The sequence below is a fragment of the Branchiostoma lanceolatum genome, chromosome 12 (assembly GCF_035083965.1).
Source record: "Branchiostoma lanceolatum isolate klBraLanc5 chromosome 12, klBraLanc5.hap2, whole genome shotgun sequence".
Classification (NCBI taxonomy): domain Eukaryota; kingdom Metazoa; phylum Chordata; class Leptocardii; order Amphioxiformes; family Branchiostomatidae; genus Branchiostoma; species Branchiostoma lanceolatum.
Genome location: NC_089733.1, coordinates 12,783,179 through 12,799,311, shown reverse-complemented (window position 1 = coordinate 12,799,311; position 16,133 = coordinate 12,783,179). Strand labels below are relative to the sequence as shown.

The 16,133-nt window shown below is 40.6% G+C and overlaps 3 protein-coding genes across 4 annotated transcripts in view; 1 reads left to right on the top strand and 2 right to left on the bottom strand.

The window, feature by feature from the left end:
* LOC136445839 (V-type proton ATPase 116 kDa subunit a 1-like) overlaps positions 1-16,133 on the top strand; it is a 268,423-nt gene that overhangs the window by 185,049 nt on the left and 67,241 nt on the right. The gene's annotated exons all lie outside the window — the stretch shown is intronic.
* LOC136445915 (rho-related protein rac1B-like) lies at positions 11-4,610 on the bottom strand. The gene is made up of 6 exons (XM_066444140.1): positions 4,476-4,610; positions 4,016-4,079; positions 2,688-2,877; positions 2,096-2,158; positions 1,456-1,603; positions 11-966 (listed from the first exon to the last, which is right to left on the bottom strand). The coding sequence occupies exons 1-6, from the start codon at positions 4,540-4,542 to the stop codon at positions 824-826; spliced, it is 675 nt and encodes a 224-aa protein (XP_066300237.1). The 5' UTR covers positions 4,543-4,610; the 3' UTR covers positions 11-823.
* LOC136446116 (lachesin-like) lies at positions 5,570-15,192 on the bottom strand. 2 transcript variants are annotated; one of them, XM_066444403.1, is made up of 9 exons: positions 15,051-15,192; positions 10,788-10,963; positions 10,272-10,407; positions 9,533-9,674; positions 8,861-8,994; positions 8,206-8,363; positions 7,722-7,854; positions 7,118-7,156; positions 5,570-6,589 (listed from the first exon to the last, which is right to left on the bottom strand). In XM_066444403.1, exons 1-9 carry the CDS (start codon positions 15,109-15,111, stop codon positions 6,468-6,470), a joined length of 1,101 nt encoding a protein of 366 aa, XP_066300500.1. In that variant the 5' UTR covers positions 15,112-15,192; the 3' UTR covers positions 5,570-6,467. The 2 variants fall into 2 exon arrangements, with proteins under 2 accessions (XP_066300500.1, XP_066300501.1); XM_066444404.1 differs by lacking the exon at positions 7,118-7,156.

Sequence of the window (16,133 nt, the reverse complement as noted above, 5' to 3'; positions counted from 1 at the left end):
AATGCACTGATCATTTGGTTACATTGCTTTTAATTGGTTCAGATTTGAGTGTGTGAGGCTCCTCTCAAAACAGGCAATACTTTGGGAGTATATTCATATTGCACTAGCTTCAGTTGGAAACATACCTATGTACATCTAAGAAATACTATTGGACCGTACGTGTGCTTTGTTGACAAGTAAATAATTGCTGGTTAGCTCACACGATAAAAGTAAGAAATAAAAGAAGATTTTCCCAGGGACACGCCAAGATCATACATATTGCACCACTCGTATAAAATCCCTTTGCACTTATTTGCCACTGAAACTTCGACTAAGTAGTTCTAATGCAGTTTGTGAAAAACACCCATACTTTCACCTTTTTGTATGTACATTTGCTCACGATTAGTTACAGAACGCTGATTGGCAAATGATCATGAGTTACTGAACGCTGATTGGTGTACAGATTACAGAACGCTGATTGGCAAATGATCATGAGTTACTGAACGATGATTGATGAACGGGTTACAGAACGCTGATTGGCAAATGATCACGAGTTACAGAACGCTGATTGGTGAACGGGTTACAGAACGCTGATTGGCAAATGATCACGAGTTACAGAACGCTGATTGGTGAACGGGTTACAGAACGCTGATTGGCAAATGATCATGAGTTACAGAACGCTGATTGGTGAACGGGTTACAGAACGCTGGTTGGCAAATGATCATGAGTTACAGAACGCTGATTGGTGTACGGATTACAGGACGCTGATTGGCAAATGATCATGAGTTACTGAACGCTAATTGGTGGATGGGTTACAGAGCGCTGATTGGCAAATGATCATGAGTTACAGAACGATACACCCTGCACTTCTCTGTGCACGTAGGTGGCGCCGGTCCACTGTTTTCTGCAGAACCACACGGATCGCACTGTCGAAAACGTCCTTCAAATTGGCCTGTGTCAGAGCCGAACATTCTACGTACTTGACAGCTGTGAAAACAACAAGAAGGAAAAATGAACCGTACGTTAGAGCGTTTTAATGTCATAGGGACACCAACATGGAGGCGGGTGCAGCTGCATTTCAGCGAATCGTAGCTCAAGGTTTTTAGGACATCTAGAGATCTTCTAAGCTCCTCAAAGAACCTCTTTTAAGTGTATATCCGTATCTGTAAAGCCGGTATAACCACCATTCGGCGTAACATGCACACCAGCTTCTATATAGCTCAGAGAAGAGAACACCAGCAGAATACATAGAAACTTGGTAATCAAATTTTAAAAAATAACGCCGTGTACGCTTGAACTACGTGGTCCACCAAAGACCTCCTTGGGTCCACTGAAATGCGAATCAGGGTCATCAACATGGCGGTCAGCACCTGCCTGCGTCATTGATATGGGAAGTGAGTAAAGCGCTATCTGGATCCGGAGTTACCGCTGAAAAAAATGAAACAGGGCGAAACAGAACTTTACAAGGATTTTTACCGTCTATTTTCTTGGCCGTTTCCATTGCTTCCTCCTGTGTGATCATTGGCTCTTTATTCTGAGTTTCTTCGTCATCCCGGAGGTCGCTCTTTGTGCCCACTAGGAGAATCGGAACTTCAGGAGCGTGCCTCATTAATTCCGGCTTCCACTGAAAAAAAGAAGCAAAAATAAATGCCTCCACCCCTAGGCGTCGCCAATAAGACACGTTTCGCTTAAGAACAGCACACTGACTGGTTTCACGTTATAAAGTTAAGATACCAACATGGAGAAAAACGTCACTGAAAAAACGTGTATCACCAAGGAAAAACAAAGAGCCGTCCTGTAGACAAGCAGTAATATAGAGCGTCTTCACGTGTCACAGGGACACCAAATGGAGGCGGATGCATTTGTATTTCAGTGAATCTTAGCTTAAGGCGATCTACTATCTGACAATACCAGGACAACAAATAAAAAATCGCGGATAAGATTCTATAATTAATAAAATAAAACGTCGTTAAGCTCCAGCTACGGTCTATTCATCATTATTCCGAGAATTTTCATCACCGATGACTATTTTTACAAAGGCTACGCACGTTTATTGTTGTAGCAGCTACAACAATAATGTAGCATATGTCATTGAACTCTCAGAAAATTAGCTTACCCTATCTTCTACGTTTGAAAGCGAATCCCGACTATTGACAGCAAAGCAGACCAGAAATATATCCTGTAAGGAAACAAAACGAAAGGTTATAAAACCTGCCCTGAGACAGAACATATTGGTGTGATACCGCTTTGAGTATAGAACGTCTAGAACTAAAAGAAAGTATGATTCAAAGTTTGCGAAAAATGCCTTTGACCCATCTACTGTACAGAATCCTCAGATACGTGGGTACGTTCTGGATAGTAAAATTCATAACTTTTTTTTAGTTCCGGAATATGATTGATAAGCATAATATCGCACTTGGGGTGGTAACGGAAAAAATGACGGAAGTTAGTTGGGGTGTGTCTTCACATTCGTCGTAGGCCGTCGTACGATTTTGGTGTCATACTCATAAAATATTCAAGCAGGTTGTGATAGAACCAACTGCCGACAAGGATGTAAGACTATAAGATTACGTAACAAAACAGCTGAATTTTGTACGACACTTGCACGACTATCCTGAGAATATCCCTCAGTTTGCGGTCGTAGGACGATCGGCGTGTGACGAATATAACCGGACCCTTAGATGTAAGATGTTATATTTCAGACGTACCGTGTTGGGATAAGACAGCGGTCTGAGTCTGTCGTAGTCTTCCTGCCCAGCCGTGTCCCACAGTCCGAGACATACGGGCTTGCCGGCCACCATCACGTTAGCGCTGTAGTTGTCGAACACTGTCGGGATGTACTCCGACGGGAAGGCGTTTGTCGTGTAGCTGATCAGTAAACACGTCTTGCCCACGGCACTACGATGAGAGAACATCAACCGAGAGAACGTGAGGAAAAGCTAGAGAATATTAGAGTCTTGGGTTGCTGAAAAGATCATGTAGAATTTTGCCAAATAGGGTGAATGATTGCTTATCGGTGGCACGGTGGCATTATTAGAAATATTGTATCGCTGTCTTTGCTATAAAGTATTCAGTGCGTAATGACAACATTGTTGGGTTGGGTTCTAGTATTTGTCACAAGCACATGTGTCTACCATAGTAACAAGACGATTATAGTAAACAAACAAGATTAAAACTCCTCTGGTACCGTAAATAGAAAATTGTTCATACCAGGCTATTTGACCGTTTGCTACCGTTTTTAGGTAACGTTACCCCGTGGCCGTGGAGTAGCCTATCTTATTTTACGCTCCCCTACGTTTTACTCCTTGGTTTTACACGTCTCATGACTGTTGAAGATTCGACTGTTTCTTAACCATTTTAACATTTGTGTTTATAACTCAATAAAAAGCTGGGGTAACGTTTACCCAGTGTCAACAGTGTTAACATTTTGACATTAAAGTTGTCAATTTTGAGCCGTAACATGGTCGTCAGCATCCCCTTCAGCGAGGATATTGCTTCCTGTTATTATGCCACATCAATTATTCATGCTGGTTATTTGAAAGACAAAACTTGTCAAACTCCATTGTTCATCCGAGGACAAGCGTCTTTGCTATCTCTCTACCATCAACTTGTAAGTAGTATGAAGACAAAAAAATTGACAATTGTTATTGATGATCATACACATAAACAACACCCATGATCTACAATGTTGCCATCCTTAGGAATGATCACAAAATGTGTAACCCTCCCCACTTGTGACACGGCTATGGTATCATGCTTTGTACTTCCAGCAAACGTTCATGTGAGACGTGGTCACAAGAGACGGGATTCATATTTCGCTCTCACATTACAGTTTATGTAATGGAAAACAAAATGTAGTGTTGTCCCGTAAATATAGACAACAAGCCAATGGCAGCAGGGCACTGATTCTGTTAATCAGGCTTCATCACATTTCGTGCAGTCTTATGCCGCCATGTTGGTTTCTAAGGCTTAGCCGTCACTACTATCATGGCTTAGCTGTGTTTTCACTGAAGGATAGACAAATATCAAAACTTACCCGTCTCCGACAATAACAGTCTTTATGTTCTGCATTGCCCCTCCTTTGTATTTCGACTCGGAGCCTAGTTTCAAGAAAACAACGTTACAAGTTGGCAGAAGGTATATAGAGGTCGGTAGTGGGAGATCACAGCGCAGTTTGTTGACGTTTGGTTGCTACCAACAACACCACATGGGTCACGCCCCTGTCAATTTACCTAAGTCCTCAAGACTGTTTAATATTATCTTTGAATAACACAGCCTTGACTGAAGATTTTGTCACTGAATGATACGCATACAATGATTGTTGACGGCTTGGAAGGACTGTTCGTTTGCATGATGACAGCGTGGTTCAAGTATTTTATTTTTAGACATTTCTAGTAACAGTTAACATCGATTCTTGCGATAAACACTGTTGTCCTTTGTGGATGAAATGTTGCTCCTAATGCATCTAAGATCACAGCACGTAAATGACTACTAACCTTCGAACTGAAAGCCGAAGTTCTGTCCGTTCTCTAGGCACGACTTCTCAACGACCCGAGAACTCATAGTGTCCAAATGAATAGACTACATGGCATGCTGCTGGCACAAATATGTTGTCGAGCGTGACAGGTAGACAATGGAGCTAGTCCAGGTGTCGCGTCAAATAATTGCCTTGCCAAATCAATGCTGAAGGAGGCAGTGCACCTGCGCGGTGTTAGGGTTGGGTTTCGAGGGTTCCACAGAGCGACCTCTCCTCCTCAAATCCGCTCAGACTGAACTTGAAAATTGCCCCGCTAGTATTTCTGGTTAAACAAATAAACAAACAAACAAACTGCTCTCCCTTCGTGTATGCTGGAAACCCCCAAACAATTACTAGTAATTGCCAGGCGGTAATTATTGGCACGACACCGGCCGGCTTAGGCTTACTAGTAATCGGGACGATTCTATTGATACAGCCATATGGGTGGACATACCTGATCATACGGGATCAAATTGTGCAGCCAGAATAATCTCCAAGAAGATGTAGGGTCTGGAAAATTAATCTACATAAACGCCAAGAAGGATTAAAAAAGGCGGAAAAAATGTCGTTTTTGTCCTTTCTACATACGATTCAATTTGTGATATTGTGGCTTTTTTTTAATTCCAACTTTCATAAGGTGGTACGTTTACCCTCCATCCAGACGACTTTATTGCTGCAATTTTACCATATACAGCGACAAAATGCAAAACGTGTTTTATACCAAAGTAGTACATTTGTAATCCCCGTGTAGCAATCATGAGTAAACTACAATGATTAAAAAAAGGGAAGGAAATAGACTGTAAACTTTAGTTTTTCATTTTAGTAACTCGTAGCTCAAACGTTTGCCAACATCTATAGATCATCTGACTCTCTCAAATAACCATTTTACATGCAAGCGTGTAGAGCTCAACAAAAAATACCAAAAGAATACATAGAACTTACAGATAACACACAAAAATGCTGTGAAGCTACTGTCCAATAAAAATGATGTGCATGTACGCTTGAGCTACCGTCCAGTAAAATGCAAATCAAGGACACAAACATGGCGGTCATCACCTGCCTGCTTCATTGATATGGAATATGAATGAAAATGCTGTATTGAATTCTGCTTATCAGCAGTTTATCTACATTTACTATCATTTGTGGACATTGCGGACAAAGGGTAAACAGACGTCATTTATTGGTGTAGTCATTTATAGACAGCACATCGCTTTGGGTAGGATTATCATTTCAACCACCAAGCCCTAAATTTTTGTCGTAAATTTACATTGATGTATCATACAACCAGGAATGTTGACGAATAAGGTGGCACTATTCTTCATTTACTTGCAAGTTTTTCATAGTAAAACATTACTTTGTCACGCAATTAACGCTGTAACGTTTACAAAATATTTAGTGCGCAATGACAACATTATTTGTATTATTTGTACAAGCACATGTGTCTTACATAGCATCTAGACAGTTATTCTAAGCAAGCAAACGTATACCATACAGAGCAAAGAGATACCATACAGAAAAATTCTAAGAAAAGCTAACCTAATGGTTATCTATTTAAAAACAATTGAAATGCAGTTGGTGTATAGAATTTATCAAATATTGTCTGACATCTTTGTTAACGTTCAAAACCAGTGCCGCAGGTGATTGTGGGTAAGGTCAGAGGTTATGACCCATCAAAAGCGAACAATATTCAAATAGAAACGCTGCAAACTTGTCTAGACAAAGAATTGTTTATAGCTAAGGAATCTTGAACTTTGACCTTATAACGCAATGCATCGAGGCTACAACACATGCGCATTTGAAATGGTGAGGTGGCTTATTGACCCAATGTAAATCGGCACTGTTCATGGACATAAAGAAACTGGTTAGGCGCAAAACTGTATCGACTGATAGCTACTTAACGCTACAGAAATCTAGAAGTTGGTACAAAAACTTTTTAGACAGCAACAAAATCAGACTATGGCTGCCTCTATAGTCAGAGCCGACAGACGGTCAGGCTGAACAACATGGCGACCAGGCTGAGGAGGACGGATGACGTCACGTGGGTCACTCCGCTTCTCTCATCGGATACAGGTGGCTTGGTAACGGGTTTATCTTCTATTGGGAAAAATAAGATATGCAGGGGTTTGAGCTCATATCTGGCATTAATCTCAAAGCAGATCTATCGATGGCAAGACAGTACCAAAAGCGCTAATCAGTAACCGATGGCTTTGGCCCTTTTGGTACTGTCTTGCCACCGACAGATCTGCTTGGGGATCAGCAATGCATAGCGTTTCCAGAAAATGATGCTTACTTAGCTTATATTCGTAAAATCGATGTCTATACAAAGTTACTACACTTCTTAAGAATAACTCGAAGAAAAAGGAAAATGAAGTTAAACGGCTTCCAAATTTACACAGGGATGCTCAGAATCAACTTCCAGTCTAAAGAGTGACGTGGACTGAAGTGTGTAGAGGAATAAAGTTGAGAATGAAATATTTGTAAGTAGATGATCATCGAATTTTCCCTTTCTTGTATCAAAAATGTGGAATACCTAGAATTGTTGGCGATCGGACGCACACTATACTATTAGGCTTGCTCCTGAAGCTTCGCCAATAAATGGAACACAGTTTTGGTGATACTGACCTGTATTCTGGCCCATGCTGTCAATGACACCAGGCAACGCTAAAGTAGGGAACAGTTTATGTAATAATTTGTACAGGTGAAGATAGTCTACACCTGTTTCCTCTTCAATGGTGAATCCAAATAAACAAATAGACAAACACGCTGCCAAAGGTTTTGCATAGAGCTCACAGAGCAAAATCAGATGAATTTTGCGAGACGATGTCCCTTGTTGCTTTGGTTTATCTTTTTCCTGATTGAAAGCGCTTTTATTCAGAGCAGTTTTGCTTGTCAAATGCTTGTTTTCAGTTCATAAAAGCAAAACTAAGATGATAGTTAAAGCTTGATTATGAAAAATAGTATGATGGAAAAAGAAGCAATGAAACACAAATTAGGTAGGTTATAACTTTAGCTAGGAAACAGCAGGATAGCATAAACGAGTGCTCACTCTTCATTGAGCTTTTTTTAACGATTGGCATCTCAAAGGGTGATGATGAAAAATAGCAGATGAAAAAGGATTTAAAAAAAATATTAGGTAGGTTACAGCATTGGAAAATAGTATTACGTACGATTGCTTTTAATGGAGCATTTTTTATCAAATGTTGGCTTCCCAAAGTTAGATACGTACGTTCCAAAACTTGGTCAATGACAAACTTGGCACTGTCCAGTTGACCAATCCCGTTCTCGGCTTCACACACGTACGTTCCAACGTCTCCCTTCTCTATTCCCTTGAATATTAACGTCCCCGCCATCCTGTTTTGCTAAACAATAAATGAATCCCACTGTTAGTCTTATCAAACTCCTTACCGCACTACTGACATTGATACATTGATTGTTGTTGCAACGCAACTTGTTAACTGCAGATTTCAGGACGATCAACAGAGGGCGCTGTCACACATTATCCCTTTCTTACAATGATCAAGAAGTTTTTTTTTACATTCAGTATAAAATTCTGAACCCAGCTCTATCAATACGTTTTTTTTAATTAGAACAACGCCTGCCTAGAAACAAAACTTCACAACGTGAGTTTAAAATCAACACCAATGTCAGCAAAACATAACCATATTTTACGGAGGTCATGCAATCGCCATGATGAGAACAGAGTACCGTACCTCCACTCTGGGTTCCCCGGGTATATTGCCGTCGTCCTCCCGGCGCCATGTGAAGGTGGCAGGCGGGAAGGCGTCCGTGGTGCACCGCAGCGTCACCTCGTCTCCCTCCCTCCAGGCCCAGCCCGGGTCCGCCTGCAGACTGGTACTGCGTGGAGAATCTGGACAAGTGGAGTTTAACAATGTAAGGTTCCCGTCCTGTCTATTGGTGGGTATAGATAGGGTTTTGGTAGAAAAATTTGGAGAGACGCGGGTATCTCTGGGGTGGATGGCCGTCAGAGCTAGAGAAGCTTAGCAATCAGAAAACGTTCAGATCTTCTACCCCCAACATCTGCTTGGATACTGCTTAATTCCAACATCTGCTTAATTCCCGACAATCATCGTGAATTACCTGATAATCATTACCATTCCAAGATGGCGGCATCTCTATGACAGGACGTTCTTGGAAACAACAGGTAACTAGTACTACACACATGGAGTGTAAACAGGGCTATAGGTAGGTATTAGAAACTAACATATTATACAACAATCACAATCATCTATCCGCCTGTCTCTATATATATTATAGAGAGACATAGGTAGATAGAAATATAGATAGATAAGTAGAGAGAAGAGACAGAGAGAACGTTATACATTGTATTTTGGAACATCAACTTACAGCGCAGCTCGAGGTCTGCGAATTCAAAACCAGGAGAACCCACGCCGTTCTCTGCTCTGCATATGTACTTGTCCACATCTTCACGAGTGGCATTCCGGATACTCAGGACTCCGGATTTGGAGTCGTACGCCATTCTGTGAGACAGAAGAACATACAAGAAAATGATTATAACATGAAAACAGTTATACTCCGATCTGTAATCTTAAGAGGCTGCATCAACGCAATACGCAAGAATGTGGAAGCCCGAATGACAGAAAATATCGAAGTTATCATTTCCTGTTGTAGTTTGTTTAATTGGATTGGTATTCAGCTTTCCTCCATCTGTTCTTACAAGCTTCCCCCTTAGTCACACCACCGTAAGCCCTTGTCACACATAGCCAACCATGGCCTCCCAACCTTCTCCAGACCATTTCTCCAGACCGTCCAGAGCAAGGTCATCTGTGAGAGTTGACCGTCGAGGTTGCCAACTAGTTTTAAAAGTAGTCTGCGTCAGCCGGCTATAGATTTTGACAAATTGAACTCAGGAAAGTCATATTCTTCTTAGATGTGATCAGAAGAGCGAACTGGAGCTGAAGTAGGATTCCAGGCTACTCCCAACCCAGTGCAGACCTTGGTTGGTGAGTGATAGGGAGCAATGTCATGGGAAGGTACTGCACTTGTTCTTGTACTTACCTATCGGATGGCAGGTCGCCGTTTTCCCGTGTCCATGTGTAGTTGGAGGCCGGTAGGCTGTCTGTGACGCACGTCAAGTTGATGTTGTTTCCTTCATAACTCGGGTACGGGTGAACAATGGTGTCCATGGAGGCCGGGCCGTCTGTAGACAGCAAAAACAACAACAACGTAAGTTGCGCTGTTGACGTCACGTGTCCACAAGGTCACGTGGTCTTAGTGGCTGGTCAATCGAAACTAATGAAGGCTTTGGTGGAGGCGGCCGTTTTTTAAAGATATTTTTCATTCATGGTTAAGCCATCTATAAACATGTAGGTACATTTTGTAGTTGTCTGGCTTCCTTTTGGGACATTTTACAACAGTAGTTTGGAGCTGTGACGTTACCCCTATAAACTGACATATAAAGTTTATCTATTTATTCTTTTTATCAGGCACAGGGCCCATATCAAAATAAAACAAGAACAGTATACAGACATTTTAACCGTTGATTGACGTTACATCAGGCAGCGTAAAAACGTTCGGGCGGCAGGACCAGTCGACAATAGTAAAGCCAATGCCGGCTCATTGAAAAAAAAATGAGAATAGCATATTCTAGATATTTTTCATTCATAGTTAGTTGATCAACAAATTTGTAGGAAGTTGCTTGGCTTTTTTGGTGCATTTTACAGAAGTTTGGAGCAGGTATCAGTAATATCGCAGGTTCAATGTAGAAATTAGGTATACTGTAAAGTTTTGCACTTACATGCCACGATGAGCTCGACTGCCCTGTTGGCCGTCTGACCGTCAGCATAGATGGTGTGCAGCTCGTAGAAACCGGCGTCATGTTTTCTCAGGTCACGAATTCTGAGGGAGGCTAAACCGAAGAGCTCTGCTCGATCCTGGAACAGGGAAGATGAAACGGTCTTTAAGAAAATACGGCTCTTGGCGGCAAGTGTGCAGATGTAAGCACATTGGTCCATAAAATCCTTTTTTGGCACACTTTTTAAAAGATTAGGCTGAAAATTAGGCTCTGTGAAAATGAGGCTCTGTGAAAATGAGGCTACGTCCCTCGTTCAATGGAGGCCTAGTGTTTCAGGAAAGCCACACTTCGAGAACGTAAAAGAACCTAACACACTTATCGCAAAGAGTAGGGGTCCTTCTCGGTGTGAGTGGATCAGATAGATCTATCTCTATAAATCTTGTAATCTTCAGAACCATCCTAGTGTATTACGCCACGAGGCAGTTTACTGGGTATGCAATACAAAACAAAAATATTTACCAGGAATATCTTGGTTTCACTCATAGGACTGCGCACGGCTATAATGTTGTCAGTGTCAGCCTTCACCCAGCGTTCAAACAACAGGTCGGGGCTGTCCGTGTAGTTCCACACAAGATCCGCAGTGCTACCCTGTTCTGCTTCTATCAGAATGCTCGGAACAACGATTTCTGGGTTGGCTGTAGAAGAGCATGTGTTGAAAGACTTTCAATAAATGGATGAATGAATGAAATACCTTTATGGTCCGTTTGTTTTTACAAGTACAGGTACAGGTCATGGTGATGAAATAGAGGTACAAATACAGTGATATAAGAATTTAATATATTGCTACATTTGCAATGACTAATGTATACTAGTATGTTTAGGTACAACTGCTCTCTTCTTTAAGGCAGCTGTAAATGTAAGGGCAGATGGAGCTTATGATCTTATGATACATGGTGTATCTTATTTGAATATATTGTGAATTACCAACAGCGGTGGACTTAAAAAAAAAGGTGGTAAAGGTTAACCCCGTCACATACATTACATGAACAGCAAATTGAGAACATTCTTGGCACAGTCGTGGATATATTGTCTAAGAAATAGATGTCTTGCGACGGTGAAATGTTGTCATATATCATTCTTAACCGTCGGTTCCGTCATAGTCTTGTTAAAAATCGTGCGGTGCATGTGACTTCGTCTCAAGTTGTAGACTGTACGAACCGTTCGAACTATATTGTTGTAGACTGTGCAAACTATGTCGGAAGACTGTAGTTGTAGATTGTACGAACTGTAGTTGTATAGACATGTACGAACTATATCATCATATCCTCCTATGCACTATAGTTTTAATGGTTACACAATCAAAAACGGAAAACGACGCAAAGTCCAACATTAAACATTAAACAATAAACAATATACCATCGCCTAGCATGTAAATTTGTTCAGGTAGTACTTGACATTTACATCATGTAGTAAATAAAGCTTGCCTTGAGGTGTTGCTTGACGTGCCATAAAGTGATATCGCATTCTTTGTGCATACTGTACTTAGTTTTAGTATAACATGTACCACAGTTTACTTCTTTTGGTTACTTTAGACACTATCATGTATTCAAGAAAGAATGCACTTGTCTTGGCTCGAGATGTTTGTTTGCATACAGTTTACTTCTTTTGGTTATTTTAGACACTCTCAAGTATTGAGGAATTAGTCTGTCTAGGCTTGGAATTTTTGTTTATTGGCAATTTATAGAGGAGACTGTGTGAAAATCAGACAGCGGATGAGGGTAAATCAACAAAAGCCAGTCTGGACAAGATGTGGTGCGCCATTTTCTTTGAGGAGTTTTTGTTGGTGACGGATCGAAGGCAAACCGTTGTTTGAATTACACGTAACTAATACCACACACATCCTCTGAATAACCTTTCCTTTTCCTGTTTGAAATGAGACACTGTCTTGTTGTTTTCCGTTCTTTCTTGCTCTGCGTCATCGTACACACACTTTGTGTCAGCCGTTACGGCACGATGTCTCTGCTTATTTTGCCTTTTCGACCGAGTTTGTTTGAAATATGTTGATCCAAACAAACAGCGCAAGATTCCAAACTCTGCCTTCTGTACCTGATTTCCAATCATATGTAAGAATCCGGCTCATTCTCGGTATTTTGCGTGCCGTTTGTGCAACTTTGGAATCATTTTCTCGTATTGTATTCAGAAGGAGACGAACAGATAAAAATGCAATGATAGAAAGAATGGCGTCGTGTTGGAGTAAAGATTAGAATGTTTGTCCCAGAACCCGGAGCTCCTTGGTTCGAACCCCCTGACATGCTAACGACGTTGTGCACTTTGCGTGACTTTCCTTACTCCACCCAGGTGAAAAAATGGGTACCTGCCTTCGGTTTGGTAGGTGAAAGGTTGTGTAAAAAGAGGGTTGGGCTCCATCTACCAATACCATGCCCTAGACAACGTGGATTAACAAAAAGGCCATGGTACTACCATTACCTACATCTGCTTGGGGATTAGTTTCCTAGACTGAAGCGCCCTAGCCCAACCGACGCGCGTCACCAAATATTTACCCTGTGCCACGTCTGTGTAGCGTTGGGTCGGTGTTATGTGCTATAGGTTAATAAGTGACAGGTAGAATTAGCGTGGCAGACATTTTTTAGTTTACCGGATGAGGTCAGATGAAAATTTAAAGGTATAGAGTTCGTGTGGTAGATTTAATGTTACCTTGTCAGCAAATATGTCATGATTAGGTCTAAAGTGCCCCATCATGAAAGGGAAAAAAAGCAGCCAATGATGATGAATGACTCAATCAAGATCTTCTTCAGAGCATGTACACATGAGGTTTACTTTACTTTGCGCTTACGCTGTATAAATACGTTCTATACTGTATTATATTCCGTTCTTTTGTGCAGCATTTCTCTCACAAAGAGGGGTGGAGATCTGCTTGAAATAGAAAGATGTTTGAGTTCTTTTTAATTCTGATTGGTTCGGTTTTTATGGCTGTGAGAATTGCAGAACAGGTTTAAAGTAATTGATGATTATGTAAAATTTCCCACTCATATTTACTTTATTGATACATCTGATGTGTCTACATTTAGAGGATATTTTATTAAATGATCCAGTGTTCAACTGTCGTAGATATCTCAAATTAGAATTGTAGAACAACCTTGTCATGTAGAGTTACGTGTACTGGACAGAATACGAAGTTATAAGGTAGGTGAGAATACGTCATTCGTAAAATGTGTTACCACTTTTAGTCACGCGATATGTAATGGTACAGGAATGTGAAAACAGCACTTAGAATTGAATGTTTAATCATTAATAATCTAAGAGGAACAACATCCATTTAACTTGCTTGTTTTTGCATTTTATACAATGTGATATATAGAAATCGTTAGATTTTCATATTTTGTTTTTCATATGTGACCATTTCAACATTCTTTATCGATGTCAGCAAAGCAGACTATAGACCCTGGGAAACGTTTGAATTAAGAGCTTCAATGAATATGCAAATGTCCAGGTTTCCACCATCTTTATTTCATAAGTCAAAAATTCTGAAGTACAAAATTCACCACAAGGAAGTTTAACCTTTTGAAAAAAATGCTACGATATTAGATTATAACATGGAACTCACTAATAAAAGTATGTATAGTTGAAAAAAGTATCATAACTCCTCGAAAAGGGTTAAGATATGAGTGTCTCAGAGTGATTTAGCTGATTATACACCCTTGGAAGTATTGAGTATGTTTTGTCTTGTCCAGTGCATGTATAATCACAGGTAAAGAGACAGGACAATGTATCATATCTCAAACTTCGCCATTCAAGTTGTTGATAAATCAAAAATGAATCTTTGCTAGAATATGACCTTCAAACCTGCAATGATAAGAGCGACCCACACGGAGGCCGCCATTTTGAATTCGTGCGACCCAAGTCTGGTATGACAGTTCTTTATCGGATTATCCCTTGAACAAACTGCCCTGCCCTCCAGGAGTTGTTTAAGTCGTGTCTTTACTATGCCTGAGAGCAGACAGCATAGCATAGGGCGAGGAATGCGTAACCCGAGACTGAAACAAGAAACGTGTTTAACAAGTTCCGACCGTTGCTCACTTCAAGCCATGCGTGGCTGGGATATGTGTGCATCCTCTTTTGGTAAGATTAGTCTTTATAGTTTCCCCTACTTTTATCAATTAACACTTGGTAAAAGATTTACGTTTTGTAAGGACAATTCTTAAATGGTCCAGTTTTTGGATAGACGCCATGATAGTGCAATGCCCTACCTGTCTTTTGAAAAGGCTTAGTGACGAATTAGCGTTTAGCAAATAAAGAACAACGGAGAAACAAATGTTGAGTTCGCAAGCTGCCCTTTCTAAAATCCTGCAATCACTTCATTGAATCAAATTGTATAAACATCATAACCAGTCCCGATACTTTTGAAAACGAACATTTTTAAATAAGTGTAATATGAAATTGTGTTCTACTTTAGAACCTCATCATTGTGCAGGATAGGCATACCAAACAATTATGACAACCACCTGTTGTGCTTTTGATATTATTTAATTACCTACATTTGAGTTTACTGAGTCAAAGGTTACGTATGTACAAAAACACACTCTTAAAGAATGAGAATACAATACGTTAGTTCTGACTTCCTCTTTGACTTGAGAAAAGTTTCGTAGGGAAAAACGTTTCACGTTTCTGACCACCCTCCCAAATACACCTGTCGCGTACTAGGTGACTAAAACACATGGGAACAGTGACTTATACAAAATATACATGAAACATTAGACTTACCTTGCGTTCTGTGGAGTGATATGGCCAGTAGTAGGCAGCAAAATGATTTGTAGGACGACATTTTGGTCAGCTTTTCGTGAAATGTCTAACTAAGTCAGACGACATGGACTTTTAACACACCGTTACAGAAGGGGAGGGCAAAGGTCGCTCACGTCCATTGGTTGCGAGGAATCTCTTACGGGGAGGAATGATTATAAATCGTCAACACTCATTGCTTATCTAATGTATTTAAAGGGCCAGATACTCATTAGAATACACAAAAAATGATAATGTGAATGGTAGTTTGATTTTTGTGAGGCAGCTGTCGTTGAGTGTGTGAAAAAGGTTAGTTTTGTGGCGTTGGGCAGTTTTCAAGATTGTTCCTCCCATGTAAGTTGTTGGAGTGAGTGGAGGTGGGCAGTATTTGTTTTGTGGGGAGTGGAACGCACACACACCGGGGGTCAACGGATTCTTGTCCTGCGTCTTTAAGACAGGTCATTGTCTTAGAACGGAGACACAGAAGGAAGGGTACGGCATCGTGAAAGAATAACTTAACCTTTTGTGTGTTACGATACGATGTAAACAACTCAAATTATAGAGTCCTCTTGTGTGTGTAGGTAAGCTAAATGTCGTGCCTTTTTCGTGTGCTGTGGTTTCAAGCGCTGTTGAGTCAAGTCATTGACTGTAATGTTTACCTGGTATTTGTTGTTGCATATTTGGGGCTAAGTAACGCATGTCTGCGAGAGAGTCTAAAATAAGTGTCGAATGGAATTTCTGGGCGTACGGTTTGAAACGGTTTATTAAACACGACATACTCTTCTAAACCTTCTATTTATAGTATTCTGCAAAGGGATTTTCCAGTTAATTTGCTTATAACAGTCTAAGCATAAAAATTGTCCAAGCAAGAACAAAAATGAGGAACTTTTTTGGCTTCCTGACATTTTGGATGAACCACATGCCTCAAGTCAAAATGGTGATTTTTTTCGCGAATGGAAAAGTCGTGCACAGTCCAGAATTTGGATGTTTGAGAAGATTCTCAACTTCAACATTCTAAACCATGAAGACTAGAGTAGAAATGTGATATATTGAATATGTAGTATAGTT

What these genes read in the sequence shown, in the direction of transcription:
- LOC136446116 (XM_066444403.1), bottom strand. Translation starts at nt 15,111, where the DNA reads ATGTCGTCCTACAAATCATTTTGCTGCCTACTACTGGCCATATCACTC. An exon ending in GGCGACCTGCCATCCGATAG is followed by an intron (nt 8,995 to 9,532) that starts GTAAGTACAAGA and finishes TCTGTCTCACAG; the next exon opens with AATGGCGTACGACTCCAAAT. An exon ending in CATTGACCAAGTTTTGGAAC is followed by an intron (nt 7,157 to 7,721) that starts GTACGTATCTAA and finishes TCCCTACTTTAG; the next exon opens with CGTTGCCTGGTGTCATTGAC.
- LOC136445915 (XM_066444140.1), bottom strand. Translation starts at nt 4,542, where the DNA reads ATGAGTTCTCGGGTCGTTGAGAAGTCGTGCCTAGAGAACGGACAGAAC. An exon ending in CGCTGTCTTATCCCAACACG is followed by an intron (nt 2,159 to 2,687) that starts GTACGTCTGAAA and finishes GTTTCCTTACAG; the next exon opens with GATATATTTCTGGTCTGCTT. An exon ending in TTTCAAACGTAGAAGATAGG is followed by an intron (nt 1,604 to 2,095) that starts GTAAGCTAATTT and finishes TCTTTTTTTCAG; the next exon opens with TGGAAGCCGGAATTAATGAG.